This window comes from Rhinatrema bivittatum, chromosome 4 (assembly GCF_901001135.1).
Source record: "Rhinatrema bivittatum chromosome 4, aRhiBiv1.1, whole genome shotgun sequence".
NCBI classification, from domain to species: domain Eukaryota; kingdom Metazoa; phylum Chordata; class Amphibia; order Gymnophiona; family Rhinatrematidae; genus Rhinatrema; species Rhinatrema bivittatum.
The window spans coordinates 63,859,898-63,875,948 of record NC_042618.1 but is presented as its reverse complement, the minus strand read 5'-3'; the positions used below and the strand labels follow the sequence as shown (position 1 = coordinate 63,875,948).

At 42.2% G+C, this 16,051-nt stretch overlaps 1 protein-coding gene across 2 annotated transcripts in view; it reads right to left on the bottom strand.

Moving 5' to 3' along the window:
- Window positions 1-488: 488 nt before the first annotated feature.
- The window catches only part of SLC35F4 (solute carrier family 35 member F4), a 293,474-nt gene continuing 277,911 nt past the window's right edge, over window positions 489-16,051 (bottom strand). For both annotated transcript variants that reach the window (XM_029598234.1, XM_029598235.1), the window contains exons 6-8: window positions 7,776-7,968; window positions 2,216-2,305; window positions 489-901 (exon numbers count right to left, since the gene is read on the bottom strand). In XM_029598234.1, coding sequence (XP_029454094.1) covers window positions 660-901; window positions 2,216-2,305; window positions 7,776-7,968 — 525 coding nt within the window. In that variant the 3' untranslated portion in view covers window positions 489-659. The remainder of the gene's footprint in view (window positions 902-2,215; window positions 2,306-7,775; window positions 7,969-16,051) is intronic.

Genomic DNA, 16,051 nt, shown 5'->3' with positions numbered 1-16,051 from the left:
AATTATTTTTTTTATACATTGTAGGAAAGTAAACTCATCTTTGTTTCATTTTATTTTGGCTTGCACAACTCTTGAGTTGATCTATTGCAGGGGTAGGCAACTCTGATACTGAAGTGTGAAAAAAAACAGGTCTGGGTTTCAGGACATCCACAATGAATATGCATGAGATATATTTGCATACAGTGGAGGCAGTGCGTGCAAATATACCTCCTGCATATTCACCGTGGACATCCTGAAAACCAGACCTGTTTGTGGCATCCAGGACCAGAGTTGCCTACCCTACCCTATTGTATAGCTTAGTGACTCTGAGGAATCCAGTACCCAATTCAGAAACGTGTAACTGACTGGAAGATGAAATGATGATTTGAACTAATCCTTGATGTTTAAATTATTTTGCTCAAAAGATGGACATTTATGCAAAATGATATAACTCTTCTTTAAAAAAATAATGATTCAGAATTGGTTTCTTTATAAAAATTTTATTGCGATTATTTATACCTCTTCCTTTATAAGGGTAGAAATTTAAACATTTTTATGTGCTAATCATTTCATTTATAATTCATCCCAGATTAATACTGTCATCTTAGCATACAATTAGTGAGAAAAGTAAATTATATTCACAGAATATACAGTCACGTGCATTGAAAATGTAGCAAGTTTTAAGACAGTGGAATGGATACTGTCCCATTGGCACGACTTCTACTCCTTGTATATACGCTGGACTCTGCAGTATCTTCCATGTGTTCTTCAATTTTCTTTTCCTTTAAATTATTGATGAACCTTAGGGTTATTTCATCCCATTCCTCAGGCAGAAGCATCAACAAAAATCCGATGCAAATAATTATGGTGGCTGCCAGCCGCACCACACTAAATATCACCTCATGTTTCAGAAGGTCGACAGCTATAACATATGAAAGACAGTAGCATCAAATGTCAGCTTTTTTGAAAATAAATTTTTAATATTCTGATTTTAATATGTTGACTGTAAATTATGCAATTTATGTGACTGCAATACATGATAACTGTAAATTGAATAAATTCTGGAACTTGTTTGCGATAAGTTGCACTACACTACCAAGAATTATTACAAGTTAGACACATTGAAAAGAAGGATTATTTGTACAATAACAGATTACTGTGCCTAGGACATAATATTACTTGAATGTGCAAAAGTTATATCATTTTGTAGTCCTGGTTAGTACCAGCAGTCCTAGTTAATTCAGCAGTTTTCTACCGCTCTTTGCACTGTCATCTGAATCAGAGCTGGCCTCTACTGGGCTGCAGCACCATGAGTCTTCATTCACAGCTACATGGAGGGTTTTTCCTATTTTTCCTAGCCTCTCCCTTTATCTCATCCAGTCATCCTAGGGACCACACACCATAGCTTCCTTTGGAACCTGTTATGTGTGAGCCCTTAGTCTGACACTAGATGTCACCATCATGTAATGGTTGGGAGTCCTTTGCTTCTTGGGGCTATGAGTCATGTAAGTTACAATCTGAGATCTCTGGAAATGTAAAAAAAAAAACAAAAAACCTGATACAGTTAACCCGAAAAAGGCATTACAATTCATATTGGGGCGGATTTTAAGAGCCTTGCTCGCCTAAATCCGCCCAAATCCGGGCGGATTTAGGCGAGCAGGGCCCTGCGCGCCGGTGAGCCTATTTTACATAGGCCTACCGGCGCGCGCAGAGCCCCGGGACTCGCGTAAGTCCCGGGGTTTTCTGAGGGGGGATGTCGGGGGCGGGCCCGAACCGCGCGGTGTTTTCGGGGCGTGTCGGGAGCGTTCCGGGGGCGGGCCCGGGGGCGTGGCTGCGCCCTCCGGACCTGCCCCCAGGTCGCGTCCCGGCGTGCTAGCGGCCCGCTGGCGCGCGGGGATTTACGTCTCCCTCCGGGAGGCGTAAATCCCCCGACAAAGGTAAGGGGGGGTTTAGACAGGGCCAGGCGGGTGGGTTCGGTAGGGGAAGGGAGGGGAAGGTGAGGGGAGGGCAAAAGAACGGGGGTAGGCTGCGCGGCTCGGCGCGCACCGGCTATACGGAATTGATAGCCTTGCGCGCGCCGATCCAGGATTTTAGCGGATACGCGCGGCTACGCACGTATCTACTAAAATCCCGCGTACTTTTGCTTGCGCCTGATGCGCCAGCAAAAGTACGCCAAATCGCGCGGTTTAAAAATCTACCCCATTGTGTTTTTATATTACATAAAAGTTTATTTTACCTGCATTTCCAGGAACACTGAGCACTGTCCCAATGGAAATTAGTATTGGATATGTCAGCACAACTCCAACATTTACTAGTATGTTAAAAGCTGTAAAAAAAAAAAACAACAACAAAAAGAACCCGCAAACATGTTATTTAAAACAAAATTGTATCAAAGTATTAAAGGACTGAAATAATTTAAAGTATGGACATTTAAATGATTCATTATTTAATTTTCAGGAATTATACATTCACTAGCCTGCAAGCTCAATGTCAGTCATCATCACAGAGTCATGCAAAAATGAGATGCTCTTGATTCCCATGGCAAATACAAGCCTTTTCTTTAAAGAAAAAACAATTTCCCCAAAAGATACTTAAATGAAGGCCTTTTGCACTCTAAATAAAACAGCACCATAATATTCAGCCAGGAGAGATTAGCTTCCTGGTTGAAAGGTAGTAAAATATTTGCCAGCAAAGTGGCTTTGAAAGCTGTGTTATGGAAGCAGTGGGCACACTTTCATTTTTGCTCGGCAGTCAAGAGCTTGGATATTAGCTTGTCCACCCCATTCAGCAGAACTGCAGCACAGTCATACCCAATACCTGAAGAGCCTGGAGTGAAAAACTGGTTTACTTGCTTTTTAGCAACAATTAAGTAGTTTCAGCATAGACTGAATCCTCTGATACAGAATAAAAAAAAAGTGGGGATGGGTTTTTTAAATGTTTTTTTTTAATGTCATGCAGTTAGAATTGCATGAATGTTAGACTGAGAAGGAAACTTCATGCTGAAATGTATCTTTTAAAAAGTAATGTAATCTGAAGCATTTTCAGCTAGTTGTGCATGTAACAGTTACAGGGGCTACTGGGGTTTGGCTGGCTGTCAGTCACAGCCATGGTGAGTCCCAGCCTGATGCATCCCAGATCAGCTGTTTCTGTCCTCCTCAGCTGATAGGACTGTGCTGGAGGGACAAAGGAAGCTGGTGCATGATATTTCAAGTTAGGGCTGGCTGCTATCCAAGTCCCACAAGCCGTTTTACCTTCCACACGCACACCAGTCTTTTTAAAATCTAAATTTACAGTTGGCTTTAGAAATAATATTGGGCAGCCTTCAGCTGTCTATTAATAACTTCTAAAACACTTTATTAGAAAAGGGGCATATTGACATGAATTGCCCGGTTAACCATAGACAGATGTTAAAATACTTCACACCACACTTCTTCCAGTGGGGCACTATAATTACCCATTTGCTGCACTTGACCAGATTCACCAATTACACAAAGAAGGCCTTTTTGTAAGCAACATTTATCAACCCCAATTACCCCAAACCTGCTGGGAGTAAGAGAGCAGCACAAAACCACACTGCAAAGCAATCAGGGAATGCATAAGATGCACATTGTGCAAAGCTGTGTGGTGAATTATTTGGAGATTCTAGATCATTATCTTCTTTACTCTTTATATTTTTTTTGTTATGTTGTCTTGTTTGTTGTTTGGTTTTTTTTTTTTTTAAATCTTTTTAATGATGATTTTCCACAGAAAAGAGAGAAGACAGAAAGACAGAAGCAAAAACCAACTACAAGAAAACCTAGTAAAGGGGTGATTTTTCAAGAGCCTCTGAACGGCCATGACAGCCAGCTATATTTATCTTTACCTTTCAGCTGAAACCTAGCTGGCTTGGATGTTACTGAAAATGTGCTTATGCCTGGCTGCCTAAACTCTGCTAGATTCACTTTAAAATTGGCCCCTAAGAAAATAGCTAATTTGCATTGTTCTCAGCAAATATACATTGCTGACTACGTAAAAAAGAAAGAAAAGAAAATTACAAAATATAGACAAATACAATGGAAAGAAGGGAAGAGGCTACCCACATATTATTTACCTTTGTACGAGTGAGATATGGCTATAAAATATAAATGCACTGGGTAAGTTGTCTTTTATTTCTATAACTAACACAATGCCGTTAATAATTGCATTTTATACATCAAATTGTCTGTCATGGGCACTGGTGTAGAAAGCCCTGCATTAAGACTGTGCGCTGAATTTCAGCACACACTGTCATGATGCAGGTGCTAAAAAGAAAATGTAACTGACGATGCAGTAAGCAAATGGAAGGCTAATGCATTGGGAGTTAAAAATATGCACAAACAAAAAATGTGCTTGCAGCACAAGCTAATCGCATATTTTAACTCAGATGGCTGGGGAAGTCTCTTGGACAGGATTTATATGCACAAAAATCATATTTTAGATGCATAAAATACTTGTATGTGCACAAAACATGATTTATGCTTGTTTTGAGCACATAAAATATGATTTATGTGCTCAAAAATGCTTTTAGTGTAGATTTTTTTGTGCATTTAAATCAGAAACTCAGAAACTAGAACTCCTGCTTTTGCCCATAGACTAAAGCTAATGCCAGAAACTTTACTCCACCTTCGAGAGAATTAAAAGAGTCATTCATCATATCATATAAGAGCCATAATACCCCTGATAACGTCATAATGCTGGTGTTATTTATCACATTGTGAAAGAGAGAGAACGCCTCTAGAGAGGCTCCCCTCAAAGTTCAGTTTTTATATCCCTATAAGAGGGGTCAATAATAACTCGGGGTGAGGTTTTGGTGGTGGGCTAGGTTTTGGGGTGCAGCTTGATAGCAGCTAGGTAGAGAGTGCATTGTACAAATCTCATCCTTTTGTACCTATCATCACTCCAATTCACATTAAATCTTCATCGATGTCTACTGTTCTGTTCACACCTCTGACTGTGCATGTAAAACTGCACCCCAGAACCTAGCCCACCACCAAATACTGCTTTTCTGTACAACCTCCTGTACAATACCCTAGCGATATTAAGTCGGAGGAACCAAAAATTAAAAAAAAAAATCTGCCTGCCGGTCAGGGGTTAGAAAAATGGACACTCAATTTTACCAGTGTCTGGTTTCCTAACCTGTGGCTGTCAGCGCGTTCGGAAAACGACGCTGGTAAAATAGAGCGTCGGTTGTCGGGACCCACTAACAGCCACCTCTACACTAATAAGGAGGTGCTAGGGACACGCTATTGTACCTAGCACTTCCTTATTAGCGCAACTCCTCATTTAAATAAAGAATCAGATGCCCAGGAGAGGTGACAGGGTGCGCGTCGGGAGTGTGGGCGCTCAACACGGAGGGTCCTCTCTCCCGCGATTTTTGCTGTATCAGCCTGATTGCAACAAAATAGCCATGCAATGTGGTAACAGGAAAATTTGCCTAACCACACCCATTTTCCTTATCACAGGCACTAGGTGTGCAAAATTTAGAGCAAAATGATGAATCTAGGTGAAAGATGGTAGGAATTAAGCCAGCACACCTTTCCACACTGGGGATAACAGCTAATGCCATCATTAGCATGGAATTTACAGGCAAGGGCACTAAGCAGCGTGCACAGTTTTTGTGCACAAAACTCCTTGCTGCATCAGGAATACAGTTGGCACACAAAATATATGCACACAACTGAGAGTAAAACTGTGCACACTGCTGAGTGCAGCTTATTATATTGGGCCCCTGAATTACTGATACTGCTGTCTATTAGGTTCAGACAGTAGGAGGTCCATATTCAAAAGCCATTCAGATAGATAACTCAAAAAATCCATCTAAATGGCAAATGTGTATATTCAGCCACTTATCTGGCTATAATTTACCAGATTAAAAAAGCGGCATTCCCTTTTTCTAGGTAGGGGCTGAGATATCCAGGAGCATTTTAGCACAGTCCAGGCCCAGCTCCTGTCTCTGCATTGTCAGCATTGAAGCATCATAGCTGCCTAGTAACGCAGAGGCAGAAATGCTGGGCCTGGATCATGGTAGGACACTGCCGTGATCCGAAAGCGTCAAGATTTCAATTTCAGGTTGGGGGGGGGGGAGGGGTAGGTTGAAGGTGGAGGAGGGGTGGGAAGGCGGGCCCTGAGGGAAATCGTATTTAAAAAAAAAACAACAAACAGGAACCGGGTGAGGAGGGTGGGGGAGGGGAGGGGAGAAGGCACTAACCCCAACCCTATTATTTTTTAAAAATTAAAAATTAACATGTGGCCAATTTGAGGAGGTGGTAGCAGGCTTGGCCTTTGGAGCTCACTAGGAAGAAAGGCGGACATATGGTTAAGGCCTGTAAGCCTGAAATCTTTTTTTTTTTTCCCCTTGGATTGCTATTTAACCTGCTATATTTTTTTGAATATTTCTGGTAATGTGTAAAGTTATCCAGGTAACCGTAGCCGAATAGCTTTACACATAACCAACCATATTCTAAAGAATATCTGGTTATGTTTAAAGTTATCCAGCTACCATTAGCCGGTTAATTTTAATCGGGGAATATTCAGTGGGACAAATATCCAGGACAAGTTATCCAGCTCGCTTTAGCTAGGTAACTTGTTCACTTAATGAGCTACTGAATATTGGCCTCTAGGTATACAATCAATCATACCCTCTTATATTTTATCAAAAAAGATCAGCCTTGTTACAAGTGGCATATGTTTCTCCAAAACAGCAAAATTCACTAAACCATGGCTGATAAGAAGGAGGGAGGGGATCTTTTTGCAATTTGCTGCCATGCATTTCGGAGTTCACTTTCATGAGTTAGTAAACACGTCCTTATGAAAATAGAATTTCCCTAGACTTGCTTGAATGAATGCCTAGAGGTTTGTCCCATGGTGATTTTCTTCTAGGCCATGCCAAGTTACAAACCCATTTAACTTGCTTCATTTTCCCCAATAGAAAAAAAGTGGAAGGTGGAGGTGGCTGGTGGTATCTTTTTAAAAAAAAATTACCACTGGGTTTATCACAGTTTATGTCATCCAGTGGTTTCCAAATGACACCAAGCATAAGCTAAATTTTACAACCATGCTGTCATCATTTTCAATAGCTGCAGCTGACCATATCATCATCTTTTTTGTGCCGTAGTGTTCCCAGTACTCTGGCACACACTACTCTTATGCAAACTCATTCTGTCAGTCGACTTGTGCTGGTATTTCTCTGCTCTGGAGCAATTTATGAGAACTTTCATGAGGCAAGACTCAGGACTGGCCATTCTAACAGAGTAGTATGAGTAACAATATGCCAGTCAGCTGCAATATGCCATCAATTACTAGTATCTGTGTTTATTTAATTATCTGCTAAAGGAAGACCGTGAAGGGAAAACAATTAAAACAAAACAGATTACACATGAGATGTATATAAATGAGAGATAACATTGGTTGCCCCCACCCTCAAATTCTAAAGGTGTGATAGTTTTAAGAATAATGTAAACTTTACACTATTTATGGTATAACACAAAGGTTAACTTAAAAGGCAGCTTTCTAATAGAAGTTTTATTGAATACCCTGGAAAACAGAAACATGCATTCTCAACCTACTGTATATCAAAGCTGGTGTGCATTTGGCAGTCCATACTTTTCCATTGAAAAAGCAAATGAGCGGCTCAGATCTTTATAGTTTAATTCCTTAAGCAATTAACAAAGTAACACTTTGAAGACACACATGTTGATGATAGTTATTAAAAAGGATTTTGGTGGTAAGTAAAACTGATAAACTGATACATATATTCAAATGAAACTTGCATCACATACCTAACCACAGGCCTGCCACGCCACATAGATAGCCCCAGGGCAGTGTAGAGAAAGATGACCAGTATTCTACTTTTGTAAAATACAGAATAATCGGTGTACAGGAAATAAAAATTAAGTTGAAGAATCCCAAGGTGGAAAAAAAGTGTGCAGCTTCACCAAAGTTTGCAGTACCTAGAAACATTTTAAATAAGACCTATGCAAGAGAAAAAGAAAAAAAAACCCAATAGAATATTTTTCCATTATTGTGCTTTATTTGTATAATTCACACTTAAAGCAATGTTAAGGTGTAAATCTAAAAGCTGATCTGCTACAAAAAAAACAAAAAAAAACAAAAAACAGGTTTAAGATTAGGAGCCTACATTTCATAACAAATGTCTTTTAAGAAGAACACTGTGTACCCAGCAGATGAAAGATTGGTGCATTGCTAGAATGTATTCATGTATTGCATACATCATCTCTGATGGAGTAGAGCTTAAAATAGCTGGAAAGAATACATGGCCAAGGCCCATTTAAGGAAAAATTACTGTATGTCAGGAAACACCAGGTGTAATTTCCCCCTTACAAGTCACTCTTAGAGAGGAAAGTTCAGTCTTTCAGCTGAAAGCAAATAGTGTACTAGCATGATAAGTTAACTGAGAATTTCCAGCATTAGGAATGAACTGAAATCAATGTAATTATTTGAAGGGGGAGGCCATTGATGGGGTAATTTATGCGCATAAAACCTGGTTTTATGCATGTAACTGGCTGCTCTAAAATTGACCTGGGCTCAGTGCGTGTAAAATACTTTTAAGCTCATCAAAGAGAGGCATTTTTGGAGGCAGAGTTGGGACAGAGTTGGCACTTCCACACACACTTTTTGATTTAAGTGCACGTAAGTGTGCAGGTGTAAGTTACACCCTCTGAAGAAGTGTAACCTTAGGCGAGTGAATGGGTGCACATGCATACTCAGCCAATTACCCGAGAATTTTGAACGCAAATTGACAGGTGTAAACCCACTTTGAAAATACTCAGCAAAGTTTATACATATAAAGACTTTACCACTATGCAGGCTGTTTTAAAATTACCCTCCCTAGATGTTATTTTCTTAATGGCACAAATTCACAGCATGTTTTCTGTAGCAAAGATCAGGGTTATCGCTTGTTTCCCCAGAAGAGTTTTTTTGCTTTATGACATGATTACCGGAACTTCAATGTAAAACACCACTGAGCGTTTGTTGTCAACCGTCTTGCTTTGTCTGCATCAGATGCTAGCCTTATCGCTATCATCTGTACTGTAAATACGATCTACTTGTAAATATGATTATATTGTAATTCTAAGTTGACCTTGTAGCTTTTATTGTTATACTGTCTATACCTGTAAGTTTGCATTAAACCTAACTGTAATCCATCTTGAGTCCATTCTTGGAAAAAAGGTGGAATATCAAATGTTCATAAATAAATAAAAAAATATAAGTGAATAAATATTTATTTATCTGAGTAAAATCTTCCACGTAAATTCCCTAAGAAAAAGTTGCCTTAAATCAATAATGTTATTGACAAAATCCTTGAACAAATCTATAATATTTGGAGTGTTAAGGAAAACCAAAGTAATTATCAATTTATGAATGGTGCTAGTGACTTCTAGAGCAGGGCTTCCACAGTTTTAGCCAGTGGGACCCCATTTTAGCACTTGAAAATTCACATGACTCCAGAGGACAACCAAAATAAATTAGCAGAGGCGTGGACCCCTCTAACAATCAGTCTGACTCTCTCCACACTCCAGCCAGTTCCCTCTCTCAATCTCCACTCTCTCCAGTCGATCCTTTCTCTCAGCCTTCCTCTCTCTCCAGAGGACCTCTTTTTCAACTTCCACATCTTCAGCTGATTCCCTCTTACATCCTCCAGCTCCTCTCACCTCCTCCAGCCATTTTTGCATCCCCCCCCCCAGCTGATCCTCTCTCACCCTCAGGCCCTTCTTATAATCTCCAGCTGACCCTTTGCTATTCCCTCTCTCTCACCCCATCCCTTCTCTCACCTTCTCACCTCCAACCCTTCTCTCACACATGCCCAGCTGGTCCCCAGCCTGACTGTGATTCGCTATAAGAGGCAACAGCATCAGTAATGAACGCCAGCACAGGGCTTGTGATATAGTGCAAGCTCACAGGCCCTGCTGTGGGCTCAATCTCTCATTGCACAATGCTTCACATTAACACAGAAACTCATACAAGGGCTGTGCCAGTGCAGGGCCTGTGGGTGAGTGCTGGTTCATGGGCCCCGCGTTGATATCCACTACTCCTGCTGCTGCTGCTGTTGGTGGAACCTGAAGAGGCACTTGTGTCCCCAGCTGAAGGTTTTGTGACCCCATTTGGGGTCCCGACCCACAGCTTGGGAAGCCCTGGCTCTGGAGGCACTTCAACTATCCCCACTCAAAAAAAGGCAGCAAAGTTTAAATGTTTTCTGAAGTGCAGTGGAAAAGCACAGAAACAGAAAAACAGAGAATAGGTTTGCACATAAGGACCATAAGGGCTATTCAGTTTTGCACTGTATACCCTCAAACAGATACATATTTTATGCACTGGGGGAAAAATACCACAGTTTGGTAAATGACCCCTAAGTCAGCAAAAAATATTAAACCTTGGATTTCTAAATTTAATTTACTTTTTTTTGCTTTAGCTATCATATATTGTGCTAGCTGTGGCTATTTTATATTATTATGATAACCTCATGCTGGCTGGTATGTGGTGAGCTGTCACTTTAAGTCCTTTTAGGGCAAAGAAGTACTTCAGATCAGCTAACGCCATTTGATCCATTGGAGTCAGAAGGGCATGAGCAAGTCCTCCTTTCTTATGCATCCATCTTATTTAAGGTTCATCCCACAGGGGCCCATCTCCAATTACTCTGGGGAGAGAATGGGGAAATCAGCCGGGGTGAGGGGGGCCTACTTTCAAATCTTGGGGGTGGGGGGTTATGCCATAAGGGCCCTTGTTTGATCACAGAAGATGGTGAGAAGGTTGGAGAGATCAAAGGGGTAGTGTCAGGGACCTCATTGAGTCTGGCATTACCACAGCCAGTAACACAGAAGCATTCCCAGTGACAAGCCATGGTAAAACTCACTGATAACACTCAATTTACCAAAGGCTTTACACCTTTTAGTAAATTGGGCATTAAATCCTCTAACAACTCCTGCATTAAAATCAGTCATTAATGTATTTCTTTGAGGAACTTCAGCATAGAAATGGGCAAGCAAAATCCCTAAATCACTGTTTCCCATGTCAGTTCCAACCCCACAATAGCGCTGGCCATCCCTGAGACCAGCACCAGGATTTGACATAAAACAAAATGGGGCCAATGTCAGGACCAGCCTGCACCATTTTGTTATAAGGTGGTATGTTTTCACATCTGTACAACAAAATAGCGCCAGCGTCAGCACTGACTGATGACATTATGGAGTCAAGTTGTTGAGGTAAAAGCAACTGGGATTCACTCCTGCCCCTTTCTATACCGAAGACCATGGCCCAAGCTTTTTGGAAGGAGTAGGGGGGAGCAGAGAGTTCCAGGAACACCATGGGCAGTAAGGTATCAGCAGGGGAGCACAGGGAGGCTCCTTTTTATTATTTGTTTTAGATGTGGCACCCATACATGCCACTATCCCAGTCCTTAGAACACACTTAGTAGGAGCCATCCATCCCTTGAGGCCCTAAGTTATCCATCTAAATGGATTTTGAATATGGACCTCAGTATGTTTTGAAGTGAGATGTGAAGTTCAACGTTCAAACAATGTACAAAGAAGAGAATACACGTGCATAGTATGCGTCTGACATCACCTCAGCATATGTGGCGTACAACCCATAAAGTAATATAAAAGTGGCGGCATGCTCATCAACGTCACCCTTAGCATGAGGGATTGCATGGAGTGGGTGTGGTGCTAAGCAATTGCAAGTAAGGGCGTGATTCCTAGTCAACAGGATAGCCAAGTGAGCGATCAAGTTCCAAACGTCATCAATTGTAACTATTTATTGCAAATTTTACTGACATTTTTACTTCGAACAAATTAAAACTTTTGATCAGCTTATGTGTTGTGTGCAGTGACACCATCGACATTGTTATCAGCATCTAGTAAGCACTCTGGCTCCAGCGACAGAAGCCCTCTCAAATCGCCATTCGAGGAGGCCTACACGATGCAGACTGTCAGTGGGCAGTGGGTAAGTGAAGCCATCATCCTCATAAGAAGGCCCAGCCAATACTTTGGATTAATGCAAGCTGCGAGGCCAGTAAAGTACCGTGCCGGATTGCGCATGTCATTTGCCAGTACCGGAGTGATACTTGCCATTGAGTGCGTCGTGTGCAGCACCGCTCAATGTCTGAAACATGTATTTAGCACTGTTACTGCTGCAAGGAACCTCTATTCCAGGACATCAGAGTAGGCCTGGGGATTACCGTGGGATGACAGGCTGGTCCATCCACATCAAGCGCTTTCTGCTGCTTAGTGTTGCCTCAACGGGAATGATCTGTTCCTCAGAAGGGTCCGAGACTAGTGGAAGTAGTACTATGAGACCAAAGTCTTCACCATCAGAAAAGTCCCTTTTGCCTTCACCATCAGCAGCATCTGAAACAGCTCCTGTAGCGAAGGCCGCACCAGGGTGGGATCCCCCCTCCTGAAAGTGGCGATGCCCCACATGTAGTGATGGAGGCAATCATTGAGGACCCCCTAGAGGGTGGAGCAATTGGAGACACTGTTGTTTTCTTTCCTGGGTCGAGCAGATAGGGGTCCAGGAGCAATGCGAAATAGAAGTAGCAATGATCCTGTTGGTGATTGAGCTAGGTAGATGGGTTCAGAAGTTGGTAGAATCCAAACCCACATGGCCGTCAGCCCCAATGAAGATTTATCTGAGACATCTCAAACCAATGCTACCACCTCGGTTCACTAAAGCAGCCGCAGCAGTGGATACAGAATCGACCAGTTCGAGAATGTCATCAAGTTAATATTGGACAATATCGAAACAGCAGCAAGCAGAATGGAGAGAGTGGACCATCACCATCACCCCCGAGCAGGCTGAGGAAATGCATGGGGTGATGACACCAAAGTGCACCATTATGGTGATGAGCCCCAAGACCTTCCGAGAGCTCTATTGGATGGTGATGGAAGTGCCATCTAGACCCTCTGGTTCCAGTATTTTGAGTGGGACTGACTCAGTACACAGCAGTAAATTCCAGTACCCTGCAGGGAGGAGACCAGCTGCACCAGGGGACCTATACCTTTGAATGCCTCCTGAAGTGTCCGCAGACAGGGATCTTCTGGATCAACCATTACCTTTGGCAGTATGTGACCAGTCATGGGTGGTGTCCAGCATGTTGGGTGAAAGTCCAAATATTTATAGATTTTCACAGGCCCAACGGATCATTGATCATCGGGTCCAAGGAATCTTTGGACTACAGTACACATACGTCTTGGTGTACATCATGAACTTTGTTGAGGAAAACTGGGATGCTTAAATTGCAGAGTATGCTGACATGACAATTGTCAAGGATTAAAAAGCTCCGAAATACCTACACGACTATCTGGATTACTGCAGACCTTGGATAGGAAGATGGCAGACTTACAGTTGGGTAGGAACATCTTCAAGAATGCTGTCATTTACTACCTCAGGAGTGGGGACCAGAAATCCTATTCCATTAACTGTCTTCTGCCCAAAAGGATGACAGTAAAGAAACCCAGCCCAGAGCATTATGAGAAGAGAATGCTTCCTAAGAAGGAGGATACTCCCAGCGAGGACTTGATATATCTTGTGAGGAGGAGGTGACTTCATTCACACAGACTGTTCTAGTTACCGTTCGGTTCAGAAGGGACATTGTTCCTCTCTTTCTGTTGTTTGTCTTATGCTTTATTGCAAAGCATCCAGTCCACTTGGATTGTTCTAGTTACAGAGACTTCGGCGCTGAGGTTGACTAAAGAGACTTTCACTGGCCCTCTTTGGGAGGGTGAAGAATCTTGTTTTATCAGAGACCGTTAGCCTGTCCTCCAAGGGGGGATGAAGTCTGCCTATCCACTCAGGCGAGGGTGGATGTGCTGTGTCAACAGAGGCCAGACTTCAATCAAAGAAGTGAAGATTTTACAGCTATGGACTGTGCTAAGCCCTTTGGGGAAGGGACATATATTTAAAATTCATTCTCAAAAGAGATTCTCTCATATCAAAATTGATTGCCTTCATTAAAGATGTTTCAATGTGACATGTTTTAAATGTTGCTATCCTTTTCTCAGGGATGATAAAGTTATAAAAATGTCATTAAATGGGTGTTCAATTTATTTATTTGAATTTTGTGATTAACTATTGTTTTCCTTCTCAGGTGGAGTCTCCTACTAAGATTCAACACCTTGCACTCTAATTCGTTATTTATTGACAAGAGAGTTACACTGCAAATAAAATGATGATCCAGTGTTCTAACCTTTTGAGAAAGAATTCTGTCTCTCTCTATGTGATAGGAAGGAGAGAAGCAATCACAAGAGAGAATTCTTCAGGGAAGAGTAAGAATGGGTAATAAAGTATTAAAATACACTGAAGGTTGAGTAGTATCCCCTCCATGGGATGCACTAGTAATTCTGGGTAAATTGTTGAATAAGAAAAGTTTAAATGGTTTTCGTTATAAGGATAGTGCAAGAATATGCTACTAATAGAGTGCTATCTACCTCATATTGTGTAAATTGCTTTCATTACAATTGACGGTGAGAGAGTCTACTTCATTTTGGGCAGTGCAGCACCCATACTGTTCCAGCAATGGCAGTGCTCGCTTCTAACTCCTATTAACCACGATTCATTCTACAGGATTAATTGGTCAAAGGATGTGTATTCAATGTGATGTATTGAATGTGTATTCTGGGTTTCATGTAATCCACATGTCCACCCTGCTATGCTGGTCATAACTCCCTAGGGAAAATGCACCCCCTAGTGGTGGGATGGTATAATATCAGCTGCTTACTAAATGTGCATTTATGTGTTTACTTGTGCAAAATGTTTGTGTATCCTTCCTCAGACCATTTTTTTTTGGGGGGGGGGGGAGAGAGAGTGTGGCACCCCTACCGGATCTGGCCATTAGATGCCACTATCTCTGACCTTAGGACACACTTAGTAGGAGCCATCCATTCCTTCAGGCCCCCCCCCCCCCCCCCACCAGGAGGCTTTGGATTGGGTGACTCAGTGTTATTTAACCCAGCCATTCAGTTAGAGAGAGCAGCTACAGAGTAAATATGTATTTTTTCCACACTCTGGTAGGGCTTCCTGGCCTTGCTCTAAGGAGTTTTCTTTCAGAGGGGATACTTCATAGTGCACTCCCTGCCAGAGGATCTTTCGTACATTAAGTTACAGAGAGATAAATTGTTAAGCCTGATACCCTTTAGGGGGCAAAAGGACTCTCACCAGGGGACCAAAGACCTGTGAGCCTTCTCTAAACCCTGGGTAGGCAAGCATCAGTGTTGGATCCCGCTGCGAGAGACTGTGAATGTTAGAGGAGTTCAATTTGAAAGGAACTGAGTTCTCCCTGCTTCTTTGGAAAAAGTCATCCTTGCTGGCCATACTGAAGGGAAGAGGGGCTGAAATCAGTGAGCCCATTCACACCTTGAATGTGGCAAGCACCTGTAACAGCATGAACCCAAGTTTAGGAAGAAGTATCCAGTTAAACTACCTGTTTTGGATTTTGAGTTACTAACGGGCTGATACAGTAAAAAACGCGGGAGAGCGGGTGAGTGCCCGCTCTCCCAGCGCGCGCACAGGACACTCTCCTGTGCGCGCGATACAGTAAATAAATTTATTTAAATTAGGCCCGGCAGTAAAAAGAGGCGCTAGGGACACTAGCGCGTCCCTAGCACCTCTTTTCGGACAGGAGTGGCAGCTGTCAGCGGGTTTGACAGCCAACGCTCAATTTTGCCGGCATCAGTTCTCGAGCCCGCTGACAGCCACGGGTTCGGAAACTGGACACCGGCAAAATTGAGCGTCTGGTTTTCAACCCGTGAGCCGCGGGCCTATTTCTCTTTTTTTTTTTTTAATTTTAAACTTTCGGGACCTCCGACTTAATATCGCCATGATATTAAGTCGGAGGGTGCACAGAAAAACAATTTTTACTGCTTTTCTGTGCACTTTCCAGGTGCCCGGAGAAATTAGCGCCTACCTTTCGGTAGGTGCTAATTTCTGAAAGTAAAATGTGCTGCTTAGCTGCACATTTTAATTACTGAATCGCGCGGGAATACCTAATAGGGCCATCAACATGCATTTGCATGTTGCGGGTGCTATTAGGTTCGGGGGGGTT